General features: G+C 38.9%; 1 protein-coding gene across 1 annotated transcript; it reads right to left on the bottom strand.

The window, feature by feature from the left end:
- On the bottom strand, positions 1 to 25,996 carry LOC106874717 (acid phosphatase type 7). The gene is made up of 11 exons (XM_014922547.3): positions 25,811 to 25,996; positions 23,000 to 23,194; positions 10,940 to 11,122; positions 10,089 to 10,114; positions 9,111 to 9,208; positions 8,321 to 8,389; positions 5,804 to 6,032; positions 4,399 to 4,527; positions 2,653 to 2,724; positions 2,062 to 2,199; positions 1 to 322 (listed from the first exon to the last, which is right to left on the bottom strand). The coding sequence occupies exons 1-11, from the start codon at positions 25,923 to 25,925 to the stop codon at positions 242 to 244; spliced, it is 1,335 nt and encodes a 444-aa protein (XP_014778033.1). The 5' UTR covers positions 25,926 to 25,996; the 3' UTR covers positions 1 to 241.
- Between the last annotated feature and the right edge of the window lie 941 nt (positions 25,997 to 26,937).

The raw sequence follows: 26,937 nt of genomic DNA, 5'->3' as shown, positions 1-26,937 counted from the left end.
TTATTTTATCTCATTTTATTAAAAGAATAAACATATAAATATCTTCAGTAGAAATCGTTATATACATATATAACAACAACAAAATTTTTTTCATATTTAAAAAAAAAAAACCCACTTGAAATATTTCTGAAAAAAAGGTAAATTTAAGAGAGAAACAATTGAAATCTAAAAAAGAATGTTGATAGACTACAAAAGAAAACTAAACAACTTGGTTCTGTTTCACAAGAAAATTAAATAAAATTTAACTTCTAATCTTTTTACACTTGAAGTTTGGCTGATCTTGGCTTTTTGTAACCCAGATATCATCGATGATGACACCACCCTGTAAAGATAGAAATTTGAAAAATAAAAGTTGTTTTACCATTTGATTGGATACAACAGCCATTTTCTACTAAATTTATAGTAAATAACTATGGACAAGCAAAGATCAGCTGAAAGAAGGCAGGGGCATCTATGCTACAACTTCCAATCTAAGGATTCAGTTTTCTATAAGAATTGAATATATGTAACAAGTACTATAGAGACGACTTTGCAATCTGGTTCTGATTGACATTTAAGTGACTGAATTTTACAAGAAAAGGCATGAATGACATGATTAATGCAGTGAATGGAGTGATAGTGGTGGTCACTGAGATGCAAGAAGAACAAAAACTGTGGGAAAAGATCCTTTCACCCTTTAGTATTCAGTTTAGTAACCCTTTAGTATTCAAATGTAATGCTTGTTCATTTACATTGCTTTTGAAGTAATCATGTCTCATAGCTTTGGGATTTCGATGATGAATAACATTGTAGGGTAGGTGCAAGAGGCTTAATCTGGCTGGTTTCAACATAAAACAGGGAAAATATTTGAGTCAGATGCGGCCAGTTTGAATGTTAAATGGTTAAATACTGTATCCAGTATTTGGAAAGTTGGAAGTGAGAGTGATTGGTTCACAGTTGGCAGACAGAAGAAAGTGGTTGTCCATTTTGGTAATGGGGGACACTGTAGAATATTGAGATAGATCAGCATTCATAAAAGTCATTGAAATAAACGAGACAAAAGCCAATTAGAGAGATTCTTCAAAGTTGTTCTCTCTGTTTAATAAAACAAGCTAAGCCTCTTCCAACAAACATTGAAGGATTGTAATCACATGTATTAACCCCTAAGTATTATTCCATATAATTTGAATGTCTTTGTTCTGCCATCTAACTCCCAATGAATAACTATATCAGCTAAAACTTAACATAGCTAGAAAAAAATAAACAAGAATGAAAACAAAGTTTTCAACTTTCTTTTTCTATCATAGACATACTTCCAATGTCCTCTCAGAAGTTAATTCAACATTCTAGGCTGGGCAAAGTTCAGAGTTCCTACTTTTGTTGGTACTAGAGGGCCTCTCCCTCAGAATAAAAAGCAGATTGTATGATGCCTGTGCATGAACAGCCATGCTGCATAGCAGTGAAACATAGGCTGTGACTACTGAGGAGATGTGTAAGCTTAGAAGAAATGAAGCTAGCATGCTTTGCAGGATGTGCAGTGTCAGTGTGCATGTATGACAAAGTGTAAGCAGGTTGAGAGAAAAGTTGGGCATAAGATTTGATGTGCAAGAGAGACGACTGCACTGGTATAGTTATGTGATGTGCATGGAAAAGGACAGCTGTGTAAAGAGGTGCTGATCTCGAACAATGGAGGGAATCTGTGGAAGTAGTAGATCCAAGAAGCCATGGGATGAAGTAAAGAAGCATGATCTTTGAACATCAGGCCTCAGAGAGCAATGACAAGTGACTGAGACTTTTGGTGATATGCAGTGCTAGAGAATACCTGTCAAGCCAAGTGAAATCATAATCGTGGCCAAAGCCAGTGTCACGTAACTGGTATGTAAAAAGCACCTGTTACACTCTTGAAGGGGTTGGTGTTAGGAAGAGCATCCAGCCATAGAAGACCATGCCAAATCAGGCTGGAACCTGGTGTAGCCCGACAGCTTACCAGTGTCAGTCAAACTGTCTAACTCATGCCAGCATGGAAAGCAGACGCTAAATGATGATGATGATGATTCAAACTGGAGATATTGTTATACTCACCTTATCATCTGAAACCTGCTCTAGATGAATGTGTGTGTTATTGTGGATAGTTGTTAAAGTGTAACCATAATCATCGCTCTGAAATGCACTGTAGTTCACTGGTATCTTCATAAATGGATCTTGACCTTCAACGTTGCCCTGATGAGAGATCAAAATCATTTTTGTCAAAACATAAAAGACACAAACATATCAAGCAACAATTCATCAGTTGTACAGTAATTAGTGTCAGATTAGATCATTCTTTCATTTACGAGCAAACACATATTTTACAATCCCTCACTCACATCTGTTGTACTGACAATCTCATATTTTCTCCCTTATTCATCACCCATTCTTACTTGGAGATAAGGGATGCTGTTATAGATACATGGAGAGGTCTGAATATTGGTACTCTTTTTTCATATTCATTCCAGCCTCTATTCAAGCGAGAGAGAGTGTGCCTGATTGCTGTGTTACAAATGTGTCACCATCCTCATCAATTTGTCACCTTCATATATCATAATGGAATCTGCAACAGTCTTAAGTCTGCAAAAACAACCATGTACACACACACACACACATACACACACAAATGAAATTAAATATACTCACAGCAGAACCAGTCACTATGTGGACCGTTGCTTTAGGGTTTTTGTAAGGATTCTTTGTGGAACCATTCTTTACCTACGAAAATAAAATAGCATCATCATTTAACCCCATAAAAAAGCCCTTTGGTGATAATGGCACACATGCATATAAGTATGCACGTGCACGCACACACACACACACACACACAAACACAGTACATTGTGATAGAATTGAATCTACAACCCGTTAATTTCCACAAGATTTCCACTATATCACTGAAATTAACTTGCTTCTCAAAGATGTGAAAATTATTACAAGAATAACTCACACTGCAAGAACCATCCCAATTCTTATGTTTCACCAGCACCCTTATTTCAATTTGTAATTTCTCTAATAAAATACATACCCTTTAGTAGGGACTGAATCTATTAACCTCTGTTTCAGATACAAGTTTCCATGTCTCTCATTGCTACACTGGAACCCTCTCAAGCAATGAATTAAGAAATGAGAGTGGGTGACAGACAAGATCAGTGCAAGCTTAAAAAAGTCAACTAACAATACTAACTGCTTTTAAACTGTACAGCATTTAAATGTATAGGACATGAACGAGAAAACCACTTTCAAATAAAAGATTTGACTGACTCTTTCTATTAAGCTGCACCAAAACTGTTGAATGCCTTACGATAGTCAATCCATAACTGTGCTAAGATTTCGTCTTTTTGATGAACAGTTCTCGAGTACCATACAGTTTATTAATTGCTGGTCTTTGGAGCTGTATGAGTTTCTTTTGCTTTCTTTTTGTTCAAGAGGAAAGACATTGTTTTGATTGAGAAATTGGTGAGGATGGATGTAAGTATTTAGTACATGGTGGTCAAACAAATGATTGGCCTGTATTTTTTGGGGTTTCTCGTGTCACTTTAAGGAGTAGGTATGTTATCCCCAATATGAGCCAGTTTGGTGTCTTTTTGGGACTTCTGATGATATTCGAGAAACATTCCATTGACTGGTGGTGTGATGATGAGAGGTTATTCAGCTAAAAGTTGTCATTTTATCATGTCTAGGAGACTTCCACTCATGAGCTTTAGACAGAGCTTCAGTTAGTTCTTGCACTGTCATATTCTATCCTTGTTCTTCTGTCTCAGCCATTCTTTCTTCTTCTCTCCTAACCCAACCAGCTTCCTTGTTGAATTCTTTTCTATCACTCCATAAGCTTTTCCAAAATGTCACTACTTCCTTCATATCAGGTGTGTCTTATTTTGATCAAATGTTTCCTTAACACTCAGTAGAATTTCTTCACATCAGTTTTAAATATCTTGTTTCAGCTATAAAATTTATTTCTCTTTTCATATCTGTGTAAGCGTTGGGCCTTAACTTGCACTTTTTGCTTCACCATCCCTTTTGCTCTTCGGATTTCATTTATGTCTATCACACTGTACTTTCACTTTATCTTTCTAGTCATTCTCCTCTTTACATTATTTCCTTGGACAGTTTGTCTAAGATTGATAATTCCCATTGGAAACTCACAATTTCAACACCCCCACCCCCACCACCACTTCCATTATCTTTTCTCTTAGACTAGAGAGACTGCCATGCCACTTCACACTAACCCCACTCTTGAAGAGAAAACATAAAATAGTGACACTAGAAGTAAATTCTCTGTTGACTTTATTTGGATTTTTCTCTGTTATTGAAAGGAAAGATCATTATTTCAAAATGTTCCGCTGTCTCAGTTGTCTCAAACAATCGTTTAATAATAGAAACCAAACTCACCATAAAATCATAAACGGGGAAAATTCTTTCATATGAATGTTCATGGGCTGAGAAATAAATATCTACACCATAATTACAGAAAAGATCTTCCAAGCCTTTCTCAGGTTCAAATGCGGTGCCGATCCGTACCTGACAATAAATGGAAGACATAAAATGAAACTCAATCAATATGCATACAAGGGTTTGGACAAAATAATGGAAACACCTTAAAATTTCAAACAAATTAATTTTAATATGGGGTAAGACCGCCTTTGCCAGTAATTACAGCTTGAATTCTACAAGGTATTGACTCGTTCAAAAGTCTGAATTGTTTCCAAAGGAATTTTTGTCCATTCTTCAGCTGAAACAGTCTCCAGTTCTTGTAGTGATGATGGTGGTGGAGGAGGCATTTCATCTGCCGTTACATTCTGAGTTCAAATCCTGCCAAGGTCAACTTTACCTTTCATCCTTCCAGGGTCAATAAATTAAGTACCAGTTGCATACTGGGGGAGGGAGGTCAATCTAATCGACTGGCCCCTTCCCCAAAAATTTCAGGTCTTATGCCTAGAGTAGAAAAGAATATCAACTTCAAAAGAAAGGGAATTGAGACACAACTTAAGACAGCACTTTTGTGCTGTTGTTGTAACTATAATGAACCACAGAGTGAGAATCTCACTGATTCCAGATTGTAGTCAATGCATTGACTGTAGCACAACTTTGAAAAATATAATTTTGGCAAATGGTAGTGCTATAATTCATTGAAACAATTTGCGGTGCAAGTTCTTTTGTTTATGGTCAAAAATGAAAACATTGATCATATTAAACATTATAAACAGCAGTTTAGCACAGAAAAGAGAAACAGCTCTCTCTCTGTATCTGATTACACAACACAGTGGCTTTGTTAACTATATATTCAGAGTACCTACTTACATCTATATGGATAAGCCATTAAGAGTTAAGGATCTTGTCCACTCATGTAACACAATACGAGCAATAATAAAATTACATTGATATGATCGTTGGTTAAATCTTTTATTACTTGGTCTAACTAGCATTTGAAATCACCAATAAGCTTGTAGAAAAGATGGTGATTAGCAGCAGGTTAAATTTATAACAAAAATAAAGCAGGTGATAACACATTAAAAGTAACATTATGTTTTCAAAAAAATATCTTTGTTTAATCCAGCTAATATAATGAATACACCATTGGTTAAAAAGATATCAGATTATCTTAGTTTTAAAGGTGGGATGGAAGTTTATATTGCAAGTTATTAATCATGTTAGTATGGTGGATATTACTAAAAGCATCAATAAGATAAACATTGCAGTAGTTTAGTGCTTTTTGGCTGGAATACTCCATCATTGAACTGGTATTGTTTTCCTTAGCTCGAAGTAAATATAGGTATTGAATGCACTTTCTACTTACAGGATTGGTTTTGTTGTTACACATGGAAGGATCATCATTATTAGAACAGTACATTGGCTTATGAGCCATAGCTATAATCCATGGACGTTTGGCACGGTTTTTAGGGAGATTAGCTTCTTCCAGATCTTTCTTTAACCAGTAATACTGGTAATCCATATAGTGATAGTCAACATAATAGTAATAAACTTCTGAACTGAAACTTATAATGTGAGCTGGACCAATGTTGAAGCTGTAAAGAGAAGAATAATGAAAATTTCATTCACCCGTTAAAGTAAATCACTTCTCAGTCTAGAAGACAAACTGACTTGAAAATATTTATATTTGAATGAAAACTTTCAGTTATAATTTTATGTAAGATTCTTTTGTTATAAACAACAGCCTTCATACATTATTTCCATAAATAAAAACATGCAATTTTATTAACACCCTCCAAATTCTTGATATTTTCAAAATGACCTGAAATACATGAATGTTTATCATTAATAATTATCATCATCATCATCCTTGTTTAACATCCGCCTTCCATGCTGGCATGAATATCATCACAAAAGGGTTTAAGATACAGATCCCTAACCCAAAAGTTGTGCATTTTAGATCTTGCAAACAACACTAAACTCTTGTGCAAAAGAGAATTACATTAAACAAGCTTACAGTCAATTTTGTGAGTTAGAATTAATCTAACTTCACAATTACTTTTATGATAATTTGGTGTAACACTATAATCCACAGGTCTAATCTACAAGCAGTTCTTATTTTTAGCCCTGATCAGAGTTCGTCATTAGATTTTAGGAATCAGTTTACAGTGTGTCCCATTCCAAAGAAATACGCCAACTACTGTCTTATTACACTCATTGCCAGCATTTCAAAGGTACTAGAGACAACCATTAACAACAATCTTCTCCATCATTTTGAATCCCTCTTTAAAGCTAACCAATATGACATCCAAAAAGTAAAATCTAGAAGAGTCCTATTCTCTTTCTCTACTCATCAGTTAGCTCACATCCTTGAGAAATTTCGTCAAAACACTGTGGTTGCTCTTGACGACACCAGCAAAGTTTCCAACCATGTCTACTGTGAATATTTTGCCTGACAAAACTCCCTTCCTATCAGCTTTACCTAGCTTTCATATTGCAAGCTTTCTGCCAAATCCTTAAAGCATGTATTGATGAGGGCTCTTTCTTTCATCAACAGCTGTTCCCTCAGAGTTTAGTTTTCACTTTAATGTGCCTTCCTCATCATCTACTCTGGTGAGATCAATGCTAATAATGCAGCTCTTGAAATTTTTGTAAGTCAACACCTACAAGAAAGACATGAGCAAGAAGGAAATTCCTGAGAAGGTAATGTTCTGGGAGGGAAGAACTGGGTGTAGTGATAGTGGGGGGGGGGGGGGGGCGGGGATTGGACATATGGATGATGAGTGGAGGAGAGACATGTGTGGGTTAAAAATGCCTGAGTAGAGGTCATATAAACCTAGCTAGTTGCAAGGAGCAGAAGGCTTTAGAGTTAAGGGATAAAAGGAAGAGAGAAAAGACAGCATATCTGTGTGTTGAAACTAAATTGTAAATGGTTTCAGCCAATTAGTCATGTGGCTCTTCTCCAGAAACAGCCAAGGATGACTGTGCATACAGCGACAGTATTATGCTACATGTGAAAGCAATGCTGCATTATGGCCTTATCTGAGCTTTGCTGAGTGTCAATGATTGTTAGGGGCTGAAATATTAATGATTTCATGAACAAGGACCTCTAAAACATCTACAATAGGATCATACTATATTGTCTCCTTCAACAGTACATCAAAGACACATTCACAGCACATATCAAGAATACATTATCACAGCCCACCTTACCCAATCCAATCAACCTGAATCCTCAACGTCACTAGAAATGTTAGGCTGTATCATCACTCAGGATTCCTCCTCATGAATGCATAATCCTTAACACAAACAATATTGCAAACACTGAACACTGTCTCTTCACAGCCAGAAATTATTTCACCTCATTCAAAACTATTTCTCCCACATATGTGTCCCCTACATTCTTTACTAACCCTAACCCTCCTCCCAGAATCATCACCTTTTGGACTTTCCTCTTGCATTTTCAACTTGCAGTTGTTCAAATTGATGACATCATCAATTCACAAAGCAAAATTAAAGCCAAATGTTATCGTTATGTAGGTACAGCAAATACAAACCCCATTTGCTCTACTTTCTTCATTACCATTAATTTTAATTATTTACAATTAAGTTGTCTTCAATATAATTTGAAAATAATTTGTAACTGCTAAATTTTTAGAATGACTGAGCCTCTTAAGTAGTTTCGTAATAAACTGTCCAACCCATGCCAGCATGGGCAACGGATGTTAAATGATGATGATCTAAACTGACTACATATTACTTTCTTCATTATTTGTACCAACTTGGTGTCCTTTTGAAATGTCGTAGTTAACAGATCTGTATCATGGAGGTACTCAAACTTACTCAAGACTAGAAGACATTAAGAAGAATAAAAATAACACACCTATAAAACATGTTCTCTCCATCTCCATTCTTTGGCATTGAAAATCTACTCTTGTAGTTGGAGAAGTTACTAGAAACGAAGAAGATAAATTGATACAGTAAGAATAAATGTTTCTAATTTATAATAATAATAATAATAATCTTTTGGAAATAATCTGAAGGAAACAGCAAAAAAATGAGCAACTGGAAGGTTGTTACAGCTATGTCCATTCACCGGTTTTGTATATCAAGGACTACACTATTTAGTGTGGCCTTCCTATTTTGAAGACAGTGAATTTAAATTGAGAAAGGTTTGGCTGATATCTTTAATAGGTTGAGTAACTGAGGCGGGACTTCCATAGCTTTATGGAAGTGATAATTAAAAATTTTGTGAGTTGTTTAGAGAAATGAAAAGTTCCAGTTGTGATAGATTTAATGATGGCTAAACACAATCACAGAGAACTGCACATATTCGATAGGACAACAAACTACCAGCCAAGATGTCTAAATTTTAAATGAACAACATCAACACCAATATTGTGTCTCTAACCAAGACACTTTAAGTCCATAGGGGTTATTGATAAGGCATATTTATGATTGTAAGCAGAGGTAACACTGTATGTTACCTTGCAGAGTTCAGTTAAAATCCTACCCTTGTTATAGCTTAGAGAAGGTCTAGATCTTAAATTAGACATAAAGACAAAGTTTTAGTGATCTCTGAACACTATAGCAGTACTAGTGATAAGAAACTGTTAAACAATTATTTGACATAATTCTTTAGAATATTTTATACATGAATTTTTCATACTTACTATGCTTCTTCGTGGTTACCAGGACATACCATATATGGGATATAGGCAGCAATCGGTTCAATCTGGAGCATAAAAGCATCTCCCATTCGAGCATTATCCTTTTCAAAAAATTAAATACATTAGTAACCTAGAAAGGTATGTGTGTATGTGCGTTTATACATGTCTGTTATTGTTTTATATAGAGTTTTGTATATTCATACAGGTGAACAGGGGTCAGTATGTGTCTTGCAAGCTTGGACATTTTCTTGTGAAGGCACATGGCTTAGTGATTAGAGTATTCAGCAGATAATTGTAAGGTCATGAGTTCAGTTTCTGGCAACACATTGTGTCCTTGAGCAAGACACTTATTTCACATTACTCTAATCCACTCCGCTGGCAATGATGAGTTGTACTGTAGTTCAAAGGGCAGGTGTTGTCACATTCTGTGTGTCACACTGAATCTCCCTGTAAACTATGTTAAAAGTATGTATGTCTGTGGAGTACTCAGCCATTTGCATATTAATGTCATGGGTGCTTTTTATGTGGCATCAGCACACACTAATGCTTTTTACATGACACTTTGGTTTTAGGATATTAATTCTGTTATGGTGGTGAAGACTTCTTGAGTATTATCACAAGATGCTCATTCCAAGGAGAAATTATAAATTCTTAAGGTAAACAGGAAGATGACAAATGTATGAACATTAAAGCAAACTAAATACCAAAGTGACATGAATGTGTATGGGAAAGGATGGAGGAGGTGGGGTGGATAACCACTCCAAACCAATCATTGAAAACCCCCACCCTGCACTAACTACTAACTTCTCCCAAACTCTACCCTTCCATAACCTGCAAACACATCTGGAGCAACCTCTTTCAACCAGGCTGAGCATGTCATTGCAACAATATTTCCCTCTCCACCTTCACAATCACAAAAATTCTCAAGGACCTTATGGAGAGAGAAAAGTAGAACGGAAGGATTGGAGCAGAATCACTTACAGTATCCATGTTGTATGCCAAATCACCTAAAAAGAAAAGAAAAACTAACTTTAGTCTTCTTTTGATAATTGAGGAAAGTTTTTACATGAGTGAGCATGCGTACACACACACACACACACATACACACACACAGAGTTTTATGATAGCCTACATGATGTCATTCAACTGTCCAAAAAAAGCAACCAAATCTCCCTCACACCTATAGCTAGCTACAGTATGTCTAAATAAACAACAATGTATCTCAGATTATTATATTTCCAGACAATGTAAGGTCATGAGTTCAGTTTCTGGCAACACATTGTGTCCTTGAGCAAGACACTTATTTCACATTACTCTAATCCCCTCCGCTGGCAATGATGAGTTGTACTGTAGTTCAAGGGGCAGGTGTTGTCAAGGTTACATTGTTTAAGATTCTCAGTCAACAGAACAGAATGAGCATCAGCCTCTTTTTCTAGTTTCTCTATCAGTGACAAAAAAAAAAAACATTTCCATTTCTGCCTGAAAACTTTACTACAATTAAACGATCTATGCACAAAATCAGTTATTTTCATAATTCTATTATACTTTATGCAACGGAAAGGTGATAATGAAGCATTTTTCACACTTTGGCCTGTTGCTCTAAAGTCAGATCAGGACATAGAACCAAGGAAAACTACATTTGTCTTGTGAAAAGTCATAAAATAGTGTTTATACAAAGATCCTGTCATGATTGATGGAAATGAATAACATATTTGGATTTAGCTTGGAAACAGGCTTCAGAAACACTTGTTGATTCAAGAGAAACATTTCCGTTTGCAAATTATGTAGACCCATGATGTGTACCAATGTAAAAAATTGACAAAATTTCTCACCAACATGTAAAATAGCATCAAAGAATCCACGCTGTGCACCTTCTTGGAGTCTTGGAATAGAACGTCCATTTACATTACCCATATCTCCATAAACTGCCAGTTTAGGACTCCAATTCTGACCAGATTTCATTGCTTTGAAGAAGAAGATTCCACTCCATCCTTTTAAGCCTCCACAATGATACCCTGGAAATAGAACAACAGTTACAATTCTTTAGTCATAATAAGGTAAAAAGTATATTAAAAACATGTGTATGTATATCTGTCTGTCTGTCTAACTGTCTATCAATCTGCCTGTCAGTCTGTTTGTCTATCCATACATATATATTTATTTATATCATGTCGTATCTCTATCCTTATAAAAAGTAAAGTTTATTTGCTTGTTTGTATGTTGACTGCTGAAAACACAAAATGTAATTGATTATATTTCAGGTTTTTTTTATGTCATTTAAATCAATCTCACCATTCTGCAGATAACTGTGCCCTTATTTTCCGAAAACAGATTGTGGGGGCCCGAGTTGGTGGTGGTGGTGTGTGTGTATACACACACACATACATATATATTGAGGTTATAAGAGGTAATGGTGCCAAGAAGACTCAAAGGTGTCAGGTAATGTTGAGTAAGTGCTATGGACAAACTATAGTTAAGCTCCAGGTTTGGCGATTATGCGAACGAGGAGTTCAACGTAGGTCATATATTAGCATGCATATATATAAAAAAATTAACAGAATGAGATAAAAATCCATTATTACAACTGCACTTCCTTTATCTGCTTTCCTTAATTGTAATATCTTCATTATTTTGAAGTTCTGTTAGTTCCTTCCATTGTGTTGTGCTGAAGTTTGAGTTAACTGTCTGTTTATGCATGGTGTGGTAGGGTAGGTTCTCAATGTGGTTGCAGAATTCATCAAGATTTTTATTTCTTCCTTTGTGCTCACTCTTGTTTTTGACTAGTGAGTCATCTTCATTATTGTAATTAGTTAATGCTTCTGTGAGTCTTAATTTTCAACAGAATTCTATTATACTGTCCTCCACTTCATTTTGGTTAGCTCTGCATGGAGCAGGGGGAATTTTAACCCTTTTGAGAGGATGTCTATTTTTGTGCTTGAAAGAGGTTTAGTTGACAGGTTAATTATCTAGAAGGATCAGAATTCCTTTTCAAAGAAGAACAAAAATTCAAAATCAAATCTGACTTTACTTGTGCTTCAGAAAACCTGAATTAGATTAAATAGGGAAACCGACTTCATTGAAAAATATAAGCCAAAACTTAAGCATTTCTAACATTTTAAAATCAGAAAACTTACCTCATTGAAAAAAATATATAAAGCAAAACCTAACCACTTGTAACATTCTATTCCTTCTAAACGAAATCATGTTAAATTAATAAAACCTAGTCGTTCTCAATATTTTTGATTATCTCCCTTATACTGTAAAAATCTCTGATTACAACATTTTTTTTCTAACAACGATTTAAATATATTCTTTAAACATATAACACAAGCAAGCTTCTGTAGTTTTTTCACTCTATTTTGTCTTTTATTTATATATATATATATATATATATGACGGTAGCATGTCAAAGCACCCAGTATACCCTTGGAGTGGTTGGTGTTAGGAAGGGAATCCAACCGAAGGAAACCATACTAAATCAATCTGGATTCTGGAGCAGCTTTCCAGTGTGCCAACCCAGTCAAACCATCCAACCCATACCAGCATGGACAACAGACGCTAAATGATGATGATGATGACGACATATATGTGGATATATTTCAATACAGAGCAAATAATTCACAAGGAAAAAATAATCTGCAAAGATATCATTGTTATCTAGCGTAACACTTTAAAAATGATAATAACAGAATCGATAAAAGAGGCGATTGCAGCCCCCCACTCCCAAAGAGCATTAAATAACTGAAGGATTGAAATTAATGAAAGGACATACCAAGTATGTCTACCTGCTAGAAATAACAGTCAAAACTCTTATCTGAATTGTCAAAATACACTGATAATAATAACTACAGAATCAATCGTTGATTTCTGCATGGCGTGGATGTAGGTGTCTTCAAAACAAACTGGATCTCTTCCTATTACGGGTTCCAGAGGAGCCTACCTCATGGCAAGAAACACAGATGAGGGCAGCACCCATTGATCAAATGCCACATATGACAGGAGGTTCTAAGTAATGGTGTAGCTCAGTCAACGGTGGTGCTCCAGCATGACTGCAGCTTTAAAGCTGAAACATTTTAAAATAGTAAAATAAAATAGTATACACACACACACACACATATATATATATGTATATACACACATATACATACACACATATACGTATACACATATATGAATACACACACACACACACACACACATATATATATATATATATATATATATATATATATATATATATATATATATATATATATATATATATACATACACACACACACACTTCCTGTTTCGAGTATTATATCTTGATTCAAATATCTTTGCTGCTACGTCTGTGTGAGTTCTTTTACGTCTGTTATTGTGAGACATTTTTGTTACTGTTTGTTTAACAGTAGTTTTTCGCCCTACGGGGCAGGAAAATACCATTCATTTGGCGACAAGAATTTTTTCTGTTATTTTTGTCTTTTTGACAAAATGGCGACAGCCGAAAGCAACGCTCCCATTCAGGGAGAAAGTATGCCAAAGCAAAGTTTTTCTCAGGCTGTTGGTGGAAGCACCATTGAACTGAAAATTGTTAAAGAGAGTCTGTACGCGTTCAGGAAGTACATACAAAAGGTGGATGGTGAAACCAAATTGATTCCACCACCCGAGACTGTCAATGCACGAAAGGAAAAGATAGTAGTATACAAGGTATACAATATAAAAGAAAAAAAAATCACGGAGGTTCGTAACGAACTGGTCGAGAGGTGTCTGGCACCAATATGGCCAAAGGTCCGCCACGTCAACCGCGGAGTACGAAGTGCAACGGTTGAGGTGCACTTCGACTCGGCTGAAGTGGCGAGGGAGGTCTCGACGGAGACGTTAAAAAACGATGTAATCATGTTGCTGCCCACTTACATGGGAAAAAGAACAGCACGGGTGACCATTGAGGACATTCCTTTCAGATACGACGTAATGTGGGCGGCAGCAGCGGTTATATTTGATGTCGAGGAGAAAATTAATATCCTAAGCACGAAGAGGAAGGAAGCGACCAGATGGAGAGGTCAGACGTTGGAAATTCTGGTCCAAGCTGAGAACAGCACATTCGAGAATTTGCCTGATAGGGTGTTTGTGGGGGAGGGGCATACCATCCGCGTGTCGGTGGAGGGACGTCGACCCAGATGTTTCAAGTGTGGGCAGAAGGGTCACGTCCGCTCGGCCTGTGTAAAAACAAGGCCAAACACCGTTAAAACGAGTGACGCCCCTCCTCCGAAAGCGGACGAGGAAGAAAAAGAAAAAGGCAAAGCAGTCACCATCGAAGTGGAGAGTGGAAACACGGTAGAAGGAAAAAAAACAGCAAGAAAAGGAACAAGAGAGAGAGAAAATAGTTGCCGTGGTGGAGAGTGAAACGGAAAAGATGGAGTTCCAAACTGCGAGCTACAAAAGGAAGAAACAACACGCGCCAGAGTCCCCTCCCCAAACAAAAAAAAAACCTCTGCACAGACAGAGGAAAAAAAAACAACTTCCCACCCTTACCCCGCTGGCACAATGCTGATAGGACAGAGGTTCAAGCCCCCCACCCCTCAACCTGCATTGAAAGGTTTTAAAAAAAACGAAAAAATAGTGGCGATAAACACTAAAAATGAAAAAGTGGTGAAGTATATCAAAGCCCACCCAAGGGTAAGATATTTCAAGAGCGGCACAGAGGACGCTCAATACAGATATGCAAAGGTCTCGGAAGAAGACTTTGCAGAAAGACTGTTTCAAGAGCACGTTAGAAACAAACTGATAATTGACGTCTCCAACGACGTAAAAGAGGGCAGATTGATTGTCAGCCCGGCAGCCACCCCAAACCAGAGCCCGGTGGCAACCCCGAGAAAGAGCAATGCAGAAACGGAAGGAGGAGGGGAGGTTGGCAGACAAAAAGTGCCATGCTCCCTCTCACAACCGTAAGTCCTCATTTTCTACCTTTATTTTTTCAATGATTAAGTTGGGTAGTTTAAATGTGCGTGGAATGGGGTCGAAATGGAAACAGGCTTGTTTTCTGGACGACCTCATTTCACATAGAATAGATGTGGCTGTAATAACCGAGTCCAAGATGAAGGGACCTGAAGCGTTCTCGCCCCTCCTCAATGGTTACGAGAAATTTATTTCTCCGAGCCGGAGGGGAGGTGCAGGCGTGGCAGTCCTCATCAAGAAAAACTTGGATTTGCAGATACGTACTGTCTTTCTGGACCCAGAAGGTAGGCTGGTCGTCCTAGATGTGACACACGAAAGTAAGCAGTCCCTCAGGTTGGTGGCTGTCTACGCTCCTAACGGACACAGGCAGTCGGATTTTTTTCGGAACCTGGAGTACTTTCTATTGACGTCTAAAACCATAGTATTGTTAGGGGACTTCAACACTATTCTCGATGCGCGAGTTGATAGTGTAGGCTCCGCTGATAGGAAAGGAAATTCTTGCCTCAAAGGTCTACTAGAGAGCTTTAATCTATTAGACCGTTACCGACTGGATGAGCCGAGCGTTCCACAGTGGACGTGGAGTAATAACGACGGCTCACGCAGATCGTATATAGATAGAATATTTGTTAAGGAAAGAGATAAGAATAGTTTTAGCTGTCCACATTTTTCCATTGTGCCTTACTCGGATCACAAACTTGTGACGTGTGAGGTGCATATAGATAAGTGTCATAGACAGGGACCCGGGTATTGGAAAATGAACAAGTCACTTTTGACTTGTGTAACTTTTCGTACCCGGATTAAGGAGTTAGTGCAGAGGGCATTATGTGGCACCATCATTAATAATAGATGGTGGCACGCCCTCAAGAGAGCCATACGACTTGAGTCCATTAGATTTAGCAATCAGCTAAGTTTAGATAGGACTAGAATAGAGGGTGACTTAGTCAGGAGTCTAGATGAGGCAATGGAATCTGGCACCGCATCCAGAGTGACGGCGGCGAGAACGGTCTTGTATCGTCACCTCAATGCCAAACACGAAGGATGCCGAGTCAGAGCTAAGTTACGCGCTGGGAAACGAGAAGGTATCAACGCAGCCAGATGGGCTCGCCATGTGGAGAGTCAGAAGGGCAAGAAGTCCTGCATTGGGTCTTTGACTGACGGGCAGGGACGCAGGATCTATGGACAGGAGGAGATGCAAAAGGCCCTTCACCAGCATTTTGCTCGGGTGTTCGGGGAGAGCGGTCCGCTTGAGCGTGGGGAGCCCTTAAGGGACTTCCTAGCTGGCGGGCCTCGACTCTCGGCGCGCGAGGCTGAATGCTGTGAAGGCCTGATCACTCCCGCGGAGGTAAGAGAGGTGCTGGCCGAGTGCGCTGGGGAAAAGTCTCCGGGACTGGATGGTCTGCCCTACGAGTTTTACCGAGCAATGCCGGACTTGTTTGGGGAGATTCTGGCAGGCGTCTATGCAAACTGGCAGCAGAATGGGAGAATTCCCAGTTCTGTAAGCCGGGGAGTTGTGACGCTGATACAGAAGGACCCAAGCAAGGGGGATAGCATTAGTAACTATAGGCCCATAACTCTACTCAACGTAGAGCTAAAGATTTTGGCCAAGGTGTTAGCTAAAAGGTTGACGGCGGTCGTGGAGAAGCTTGTCGGGAAGGCACAGACCTGTGCAATCCCAGGCAGGTCGATCCAGGACAATCTTCACCTTCTCCGCTACACCTTAGACAGGGTTGGGAAATTAGCCGGCAAAGGAGGGGCAGTGGTCCACTTAGACCAAAGTAAAGCATTCGATAGGGTCGACCATCGGTACCTGGAGGCCGTCCTCGAAGCGGCTGGGATAGGCCCGGGCCTTCGCGGGTGGATCTCCGCTATGTACAGCGGCATTAAGTCCACCGTCCAGATAAACGGTTACCTAACGGAGCCGTTTTCGATCAGGCGGTCTGTTCGTCAAGGGTACCCCTTGTCTCCGGTCCTGTATGTTTTGGCCCTGGAGCCATTGCTGCGGAGGCTGGAGAAGTTGGGTGGCAACCCTAATGAGATCGGATGCGGTAAGTTTACTTCTGCGTATGCGGACGACGTCACTCTCATCGTGTCTGAGGAAGCACAACTACCTCGAGTAGAAGATGCTCTCCGAAGATACGAAGCGGTGGCAGGAGCAAAAGTTAACAAGGACAAGTCCATCGGTCTGCGCCTCGGCACCTGGAGGAACAGGCCGTTATCGTCCAGTGTCGTTGGACACTGGACAGATGGTCCTGTTAAGTTGCTTGGAGTCTGGTTCGGTTCAGACTCACAGACGGAGAAGAATTGGAGCGAGGTAGTAAACAAGGTGGAGGCCATAATCCGGAAGTGGTCCGGGCGGTCTCTGTCCTTGAAGGGTAGAGCGGAGGTGGTGCAGATGTTTATAGCATCTGTAATCACCTACCGCCTGTCCGTTGTGCCTTGCCCCGATTTTTGGCTAAACAAGCTGGTACGACTCCTCTTCCGCTTTTTGTGGAGGGGGGGAAAGCCACTTGTGAGGCGCTCCGTATGCTGCCAGGAACCGCTAAAGGGTGGTTTGGGGATGCCCTGGCTAATGATGCGCAGACATGCGTTGAGGCTGAGACATCTCTGGTGCCACCTGGAGGGTGATAAAGTGTGGAGTCCGTTGGCGGAGGAGTTCTTGCCGCGACCGGCCTCGCTGGAACGATTTAAACCCGGTCTCATTAGAAGATGTAATCTGACTTTATGGCAGAAGGAGTGCCGTCAGGCACTCTGGTCTATCCACAAGACGGGCAAGGCTGGCTGCGGGAATACCACCTCGGTATTTTACAGACGGCTAGTGGAGGAGGGAAACGATGACGTCTTAGGAGGGGCTCTGGGGTTCGACGAGAACCAACTCGCCAACCTGTTTCGTAAGACCTTCAAGCCAGAGTACTTGGATAATTTCCAAAAATCTCTGACTTGGCAGAGTTACAGGAATGCTCTACCTGTTCGCGAAAAGTTATCCAGGCACGGTTTAGCAGTGCCACCGACATGTCCGAGATGCGAGCAGGACAGTGAAACTGTCCAGCACGCTCTCGTACATTGTCGGAAGCTCTCCGGCTTGATGATTTACGTGGAACACGTGTTGTCGCATCTGGGACGAGTACAGCTGTCGGCTGAGTCTATGATAAAGATGATACCGCCAACTGGACTATCAAAGGAAGGTGAGGCTTGTTTTCTCTGTACGGTAGCAGTATTGAAAGAGTGTATATGGAGGACGAGAATGGAAGGCATCGTGACAGGGTCCTACATATCCGGCCCTGGATTGCTGTTCTACTTCAGATATCACCTGAAGAGCAAGATAGGGCTGGAAAAGAGAACCCTGTCTGAGAAAGTATATGAACGAAGATGGAAGGAAGTAGTGAAAAAGGTGGGTGTAAGTCACCCAAACTAATCATTGAGAAAATAAAAGGCAAACTGCTGGGCCTTATAGGCTGCCGGGTTGAAAAACCCAATCTCCCCTTCTTTTTATAGACATACATGTGTGTAGGTGTATGTATGGGTATGTGTGTGTGTGTGTATGTATGTATGTATGTATGTGTATATATATATATATTTATATAGATGTGTGTGGGTATGCATGCATATGTATGTCTGGATATTCAAAGTCATCGTTTCTTAAATTTTATAAATACATCGTAAACATTTTTTAAAAAGAACTTCATACATTTTGTACATCTGTTTGTATTTGTCTTTGTATCATCTCTGTAAATTAGATCCGTAGCGATCATAATAAAAATTTTACACACTTCCGGTGTCCGTATGCTGAAGGCGTGCCAAAATTTGCTCCAGAGAGTCTGTAAGAAAATATCGATAGGATAGGTTGAAACCTTTCGAAATAAGTGCAAGAATCCAACGAGAAGTCGTTGCATATTGAATATAATTGAATATATTACTACAAAATATACTGGAATAAAATAGAATACATGGGAAAGTTATGGTGTTTGTAGACACTCTGAAGTATTTCTGATAACTTTTTACCAGGTAAAAGTTTATTATAACCTTTGCACCTGCAATATTTAATTAAGGTAAGCGTTGAAACCGTTCGAAAAATGCCGCTGCATATCGAGTGAAAAGGAAATATACTGGAATAAAATACGATATAATCATTGAGATATCGTAGTCGTCGCAGAATGAAATTTCTTGCACGTCGAATGCTGAAGGTAAGCGTAAATAATTTTTAGATTTTCAATTTGAAACCCTCGGGAGAAAAAAAAAAAGCAAATAAGCTGGATTAACAGAAAACGGAGAAGTAAAAGTTTGGCGCACATGGCAGAGACGTAAACAAAAAATTAGAATGAATGAACAGTTTAATTTCAGTTTTGTCATATTGCTGCAGGAAATTACTTTGAAAGAAATCTTTGCGGAGAAGGTGAGTAGAATGATTACATCTTTCGGTTTAACCATATTTCTTTCATTATGTTATCGCAGTTTTGTGAGATTTGCCAGTTATTGCTGCCTCTTTTCAGCTTTATTTCCCCAGAGTTCATAATTACAAATAGAGATAAAGAAATAAATTGACTTAAGAAAAAAATACAAGAGAAAAGCCCTTTAAGCTAATTAATACTGGACGGTTAATTATATAGAACTTCACCCGTGAACAAAAGAAAAAAAAAACCCCAACCCTGCTGGGTGTTAACTTTGTAGAAAGCGAATATGAAAAAAAAAAAGAAAAAAATTGCGGGTTGGTGCCCTGATCCATTCACTGTTTCGCTATAACTCGTGCAGAAACAGACAAAACGACCCTTCATTTTCACTTTTAGACAGCGGCGGCGGGATTTTAGGTCGGAGTTTTTCATAAAAAATTTGAAATTAAATTTGAATTTGTGTTTATTTTTTCCATATTCTTGATCTCCGCATTTTCCCAAGTTGATTGATTGAAAAAAAAAAAAAGTTCGAAAAAATGTTTTAAAATAAGTTAAAAAAACAAAAACCACTTTAATTTCCTATGAATTACTTTGTCATAATTACTGCGGCAAATTACGCTGAAAGGTGAGAAGATTGATTACATTATGTTTTCGCAGTTTTGTGAGATTTGGCTGTTATTTCTAGCATATGGATAATTGGAATTTTGAAAACGCAATTTTTTTTTTTTTGTTCACGGATGAAGATCCTTATATTAAACAACTGGATTTAGTATAAGCTTGTTGACGTAAATTTGTACCATACACCTGGACATTTGGGGAAAAAAAAATTGTGCCAACTAAACTTTCTTGAATGAATTCTCCTTGCGATTGTAGAACCCCTGCTCCCCCCCACTCCCTTTTATCAATTTGCTCTCCTCGTCTAACCTCCCTCCCTCCCCTGGTGTACTCTCCTCATTTTCGCTATCCCTACTCTCTCCCTATCGCAACCCCCCCTCTCTCCCTCTCTGCACTCCCCAATCAATCACACGTCATAAAGACAGTAGTAACAGGGCCAAGATGGCAACCGGGAAGGGCATAGAAATAGGCCTACTCCTATGGGTTTGGGTTGCTGCTGCCGAAAATGACCCACCCAACAATGTGATTACTGCAGCCCTGAAAAACAATGGATTCAATAGCACCGAGGAGTAGACAGAACGAAAAAGGAAAGAACTCAGCCCCCTCCTATGAACTTGTCAAGCCACATCTGGACATGTTGGACACCATTTTTAAATTTAGAAAAGCTCGTTTGCCTGAGCAAATTGTTTGCATGGAAAACAGCAAAACTGATGCGCCAAGCGAGAGGCCCAGAGCAGCCAGCACTCTACCCACTGATGAGGGTAATTACAGTGATGTGGAAATTGAAGAGGAGCAAGAAAATAATCCCAAAGCTCTCAACCGAAGCAGCTCCAATTCCCTCTCCCAACGTGGCAACTCAGTGGAGAGGAACCAGCTCCAAGACAGGTGCAGCAGAGTTCAAACCTAAGGCTAAACCCATTAACACAACCTGTAAATTCTACATAAAAGGAGTCTGCTGGTATGAAGAGAAGGGGACACACTGCTGCTTTGTACACCCAAAACGTAGGCAAGATAGAGTGCACATCAGTTACCACTGTCCACCCGGTAATCTGGATAAGCACCCACACTCAGGGAAGTCCACACCAACAATGAAGACCGTCATGAAGCTGTACAGAGATGCAGTGCAAGCTATATTTTGTATCGCACAAAACAATAATACAGCAGTTATCATGGCTACAAATGAAATAAAGCCATATCCACCCACACACAAAACTGTCACAAGTATATGGACCCAGGATGGCCACCACTGCTGCCAAGTCATCCATTATGCCAATTCTACTGATGAACATCATCAGAAGCCTCTTGCAAAACAACAGCAAATGCAAAATTGCATGCCTGGGAGAACTGTCTGCATGGCATCAAGCTATGTGCATTGCACTCACAGAGGCTCACCTGTCTGCCAGACACACACGTACCAATGCCGACTGTGTTCTGCACAGAGAGAGTAAACTAGAGAGAGTAAAATAGAGAGAGTAAAATAGAGAGAAGTTGTGACGTACATCCGTGTCACAACATTGACACTGCTGTGTCGCATTCGAATGCGGTCTGTGACACACTCATAGTACATCTAAAGCAACTTGACGTGGTCATATGTACATTATACTTAGCTGTTCAGCAAAACAGACCGATAGAATAAGTACTATACTTCCAAACAATAAGTCCTAGGGTCGATTTGCTCGACTAAAGGCGGTGCTCCAGCATGACCGCAGTCAAATAACTGAAACAAGTAAAAGAGTAAAGAGTATATATATGTATGTTTATATATATATGTATATATATCATCATCATCATCATCATCGTTTAACGTCCGCTTTCCATGCTAGCATGGGTTGGACGATTTGACTGAGGACTGGTGAAACCGGATGGCAACACCAGGCTCCAGTCTGATTTGGCAGAGTTTCTACAGCTGGATGCCCTTCCTAACGCCAACCACTCAGAGAGTGTAGTGGGTGCTTTTACGTGTCACCCGCACGAAAACGGCCATGCTCGAAATGGTGTCTTTTATGTGCCACCCGCACAAGCCAGTCCAGGGGCACTGGCAACGATCTCGCTCGAAAATCCTACAGGAGCCAGTCAGGCGGTACTGGCAACGGCCACGCTCAAAATGGTGCATCTCATGTGCCACCCGCACAAGAACCAGTCCAGGGGCACTGGCAACGATCTTACTTGGCTTGCCGGCTCTTCTCACGCACAGCACATTTCCAAAGGTCTCGGTCAGTAGTCATCGCCTCGGTGAGGCCCAATGTACGAAGGTCTTGCCTCACCACCTCAGCCCAGGTCTTCCTGGGCCTACCTCTTCCACGGGTTCCCTCAACTGTTAGGGTGTGGCACTTTTTCACGCAGCTATCCTCCTCCATTCTCACATGTATGTTTATATATATATGTATGTTTATATATATATGTATGTTTATATATATATGTATGTTTATATATATATGTATGTTTATATATATATGTTTATATATATATATGTTTATGTATGTGTATATATATATATATGTTTATATATATATGTATATATATATATATGTTTATGTATGTATATATATATATATATATTTATATATATGTATGTTTATATATATATATATGTTTATATATATATATGTATATACATATGTATTTATATAATGTATATACATATATGTATTTATATAATGTATATGTATGTTTATTTATATGTATGTGTATGTATGTGTTTATATGTATGTGTATGTATGTATATATATGTATGTGTGCATATGCATATGTATGTACACAAAACTGACACGGAGCCCATTGCAGGTTTGTATGACTCAGTGGATCCTGTCAAACCACCCAACCCGTGCCAACATGAAAACTGGGAATAGATGATGATGATGACATTCTTCTGTAGCACTTGATGGTGACTTCTGTGATATATGAGCAAAATCAAAAGAATGAATGAGAATTGAAATTAAAAATGTTGCAGCTTACTGTATTTCTGGCCTGGATCCAGTTTAGTTAATGTGACCCGATGCATATAAATGTGCCGTTGCTCAGAGCCACCATCTATGAAGAGGGTTTCAGTGCCTGGGACCATGTATTGTAACGAATCCTGACCGTATTCAACCATTGTAGAGTTAGTCTCACTCATTGTCACCCAAGTAACCACCATCTGTGTCGGATCATCTAAAAATAATTAACAGATTAGAATTTATGTAGATCTACAGAGTAGCTTTAATGCAGGGGGAGAGTATCAAAGAGTAATTACAAAGAGTAACTATGGAAGAGAGTTGTTACAGGCGAGAGTATATGAAAGTCGTTATGTTGGTTCAAATGGAAAACTTTAAAACTGAATTGACTCTTGAAAGCTGAAGTTAAAAAAATCTCAGCCAAAGTAAAAGAAAAAAAATGTCATTAAGGAGAAGCTTGGCAGATTGCTATGAAAGAATACTTGAGGCCAGTGACAAAAACCTAACGTTTCCATTTTTAACTACAAGATGAAGATTCAAAGAATATGTTAATGATGCTGAGCCATCTCTTGTAAATTACAGGATTTTTACAAAATAAAGTCACAGTATAACTATTATCAACATTTTCTTGATTTCTTTGGGAAATTCCAAATATTCGAGTTCTATCAGTAAGTGTTGATTTGACCTTTTATAACAAGATGCTGGTACATCAGATTATCCTGATCTCTAATGATGTCCAATTAACTGATATAAAATTCACCTCTGTCAAAACATTATTCCAGTTATGAGATGATAATTTTGTTGTCTTTTTGGGATTTGCTCATATTTGTGTCTTTTTTGGATTTGTATTTAAATGTGAATTATTTTTGTAATTAAGATCATGTTCTTCTTTTGGATGAGAAAAAAAATAAACTCTTATCCCCCCCCCCCCCCAAAAACCCTCATGTATTGTGATTTAGTTCTTATCATTGGTATTATTCTGCCGAGGTCGATTTTGCCTTTCATCTTTTCAGGATCGATAAAATAAGTATCAGTTGGGCACTGGAGTCCCTGAAGTCGATTTAACCCCTCCCCCTAACTTGCTGGTCTTGTGCCAAAATTTGAAACCATTATTATTATTATTAGTAGTAGTAGTAAATCCTCATTCTCACCACAAATTTATGACAATCGAAAAAGGATTTTATTTTTTATTGCAAATACAGTTTAATCCTGTGCATGCCTCCCACAAATTGTTTGGCCGTATGCCCACTTAAGGTAGTCTTTTCTACTCTGGGCACAAGGCCCGAAATTTTGGGGGTAGGGGGCCAGTCGATTACATCGACCCCAGTGTGCAACTGGTACTTAATTTATCGACCCCGAAAGGATGAAAGGCAAAGTCGACCTCGGCGGATGCCGGTTCGCCGTCTTGTAAACTATAAATTCTCGTTAGACTCAGTCAAATACTGGGATGACATAATTGACTACCCTCTCTTCCCCCCTCCTTCCCAGAATGCAGTCTCATGTTTATTTGAAACCTCGCCATCATTTATGTTGTAGTGATTGATGTTATTGGGCAGAAAAACAGTATCGGATTAGATGTTTTATCAAGGATCAGAACCTTATCTTTTTAAATTCAAAGAATAATGAGGTTGACTCGGCTTTTAAATCTCCTTGCGAATCGATAAAAATATTGATTTTTAACATTGGCACTCCTACAAATTCGGAGGGACGGTATAATCAATGAAATGTTTTTCTATCGATCGCTGGACGAAAGGTGAAGTTGACCTCAGTGAGACAAATCGAAGGTGATATATAGCAACAGCAAAGCCAAGAACTATATCTTGCTTTTAAATTTATACAATTTTACATGAGATACAACATTTTTATAGGCAATCGAAGGATTGTTATGAGAAAATGATTGTTTATAAAGACTTGAAATAGTAAAATGTTGATTCTATCCCGGTGATATTTTTATAATAAATATTTAGATTTTAGGTAAATACAGATTTCAATTCTATAAAAATAGTCAAAAACATGCAGCTTTAATTTTGATGAATAGACGAAGCAACTATCCGAGAGATGCCGAATCTGAATGAGAAATTTGGATCTAATTTTATTTTTCTTCTATCTTACATAAATCAATGTGTTGCATCTGTTGCTACTTGGCATTCCTTCTTCCTGTTTCTCTGACTAAAGGAACGTTTTAAATTCTTTACAATGACAAGTATCTGCAACTGTAGTTAAGGAAGATTTGGTAGTTAAGGAAGATTTGTGGTTCTGGGTTCAGTCCCACTGCGTGGCACCTTGGGCAAGTGTCTTCTACTATAGCCTCGGGCCGACCAAAGCCTTGTGAGTGGATTTGGTAGAAGGAAACTGAAAGAGGCCCGTCGTATATATGTATATATATATATATGTAAGTATGTGTGTATATGTTTGTGTGACTGTTTGTCTCCCCCCCAACTTCGTTTGACAACCGATGCTGGTGCGTTTATGTCCCCGTAACTTAGCGGTTCGGCAAAAGGGCCCGATAGAATAAGTACTAGGCTTACAAAGAATAAGTCCTGGGGTCGATTTGATTCGACTAAAGGCGGTGCTCCAGCATGGCCGCAGTCAAATGACTGAAACAAGTAAGAGAGAGAGAGAGAGAGAGAGAGAGAGAGAGATCATTTTTGAATGGTGTAGTATGGAATGGATAATCAATTACTAAAATGAAAGGAAGGAAGAGTCTAAATATATTCAAATCTAAGCGAGGACTAAGAGTCAGAAATAGTAGTTAATCCGTAAAGAGAATCTGAGCAACAATTTACGACCACCAGAAATAAAAAAAAGAATTGAGATTATATTTAGATCTTACCTCCGTAAGATAAATGAATTTGCTCGGGTTGATAATAGAATGGGCCATCAGCCGTAACACTGGAAAAAATCAAAAGTAACAGCGTTACTCCAACGAAAGCTCCGCTGATTGACATCTTTTTTTAAGACTGGTTGCAAGAGTGAAGAAGGATCGACTGGGAGACCAGACTTGTTTCAATTGCTCGGCGGCGACCTCGCAAACTCAATTATTATTTATAAGAGAAGGAAGTGACGTCAGGGCACGTGCGTATCTGGTTGTCCTATTTCATTTGTAAACAGTTGATGAGGATCGTAGTAGTAGTAGTAGTGGTGGTGGTGGCCGCGGCAGCGACGACGGCGGCGGCGGTGGCTTTCGTCAGGCGTGGTTTACTTAAACTGACACTATTTAGGCACTCGTGATACATTAAACTGATAAGCACATCACAAACAAAAGTGTTGAAGATAAGCTTCTATGTATCCCCCTCTCTCTCTCTCTCCTACCCACTCTCTCCTACCCCTCTCTCCTAGCCCTACTCTCTCTCTCTCTCTCTCTAGATAAGCAGCTGACGTTTCTCTAGTTTTAGAACTTCAATACTTTAAACTCCAAAATCTACCTCCACTCCAACATTAAGTGGTCACTTTACCTGCTAAAAATAGCAGTTGAATCGCTCTTAACGCACAGCATTTTGTCTTTAAAAAGGCGCATTGGATAACATGATCGTAGATATATTATCTCTGTGAAAATTTTAGAATAGCCATGGATGCAATGCCTAAGACCATGGGCCTGCTCGACTAGGACTGGCCAAGGGACCAGATAACTGTAATCCTTTTTCACTATAGGCACAAGGCTTGAAAAGTTTGGGGAGGAGGCTGGTCAGTTACGTTGACCCCTGTGTTTCACTGGTATTTAATTTATTGACCCCAAAAGGATGAAAGTCAAAGTTGATTTTGGCAGATTTGGAATCCAGAACTCCTATGCAATAGATCATATCTAATAGATTAAGCTGCCCAGCTGAGTAGAAACATCAGCTGCTAAGATAAGATGGCACACAAATGTCAAGAAAATGGCATACATGTCTTTGAACCAGTCAAGTGATATTCCAAATTGCCCAGGCACATCAAAATCAAGCTGTTCTTTGCAACTGTTGA

This window comes from Octopus bimaculoides, chromosome 9, assembly GCF_046866305.1.
Source record: "Octopus bimaculoides isolate indiv1 chromosome 9, ASM4686630v1, whole genome shotgun sequence".
Classification (NCBI taxonomy): Eukaryota; Metazoa; Mollusca; class Cephalopoda; order Octopoda; family Octopodidae; genus Octopus; species Octopus bimaculoides.
Note: the sequence above shows the minus strand (reverse complement) of the source record. Positions and strands in the feature narration are given on the sequence as shown.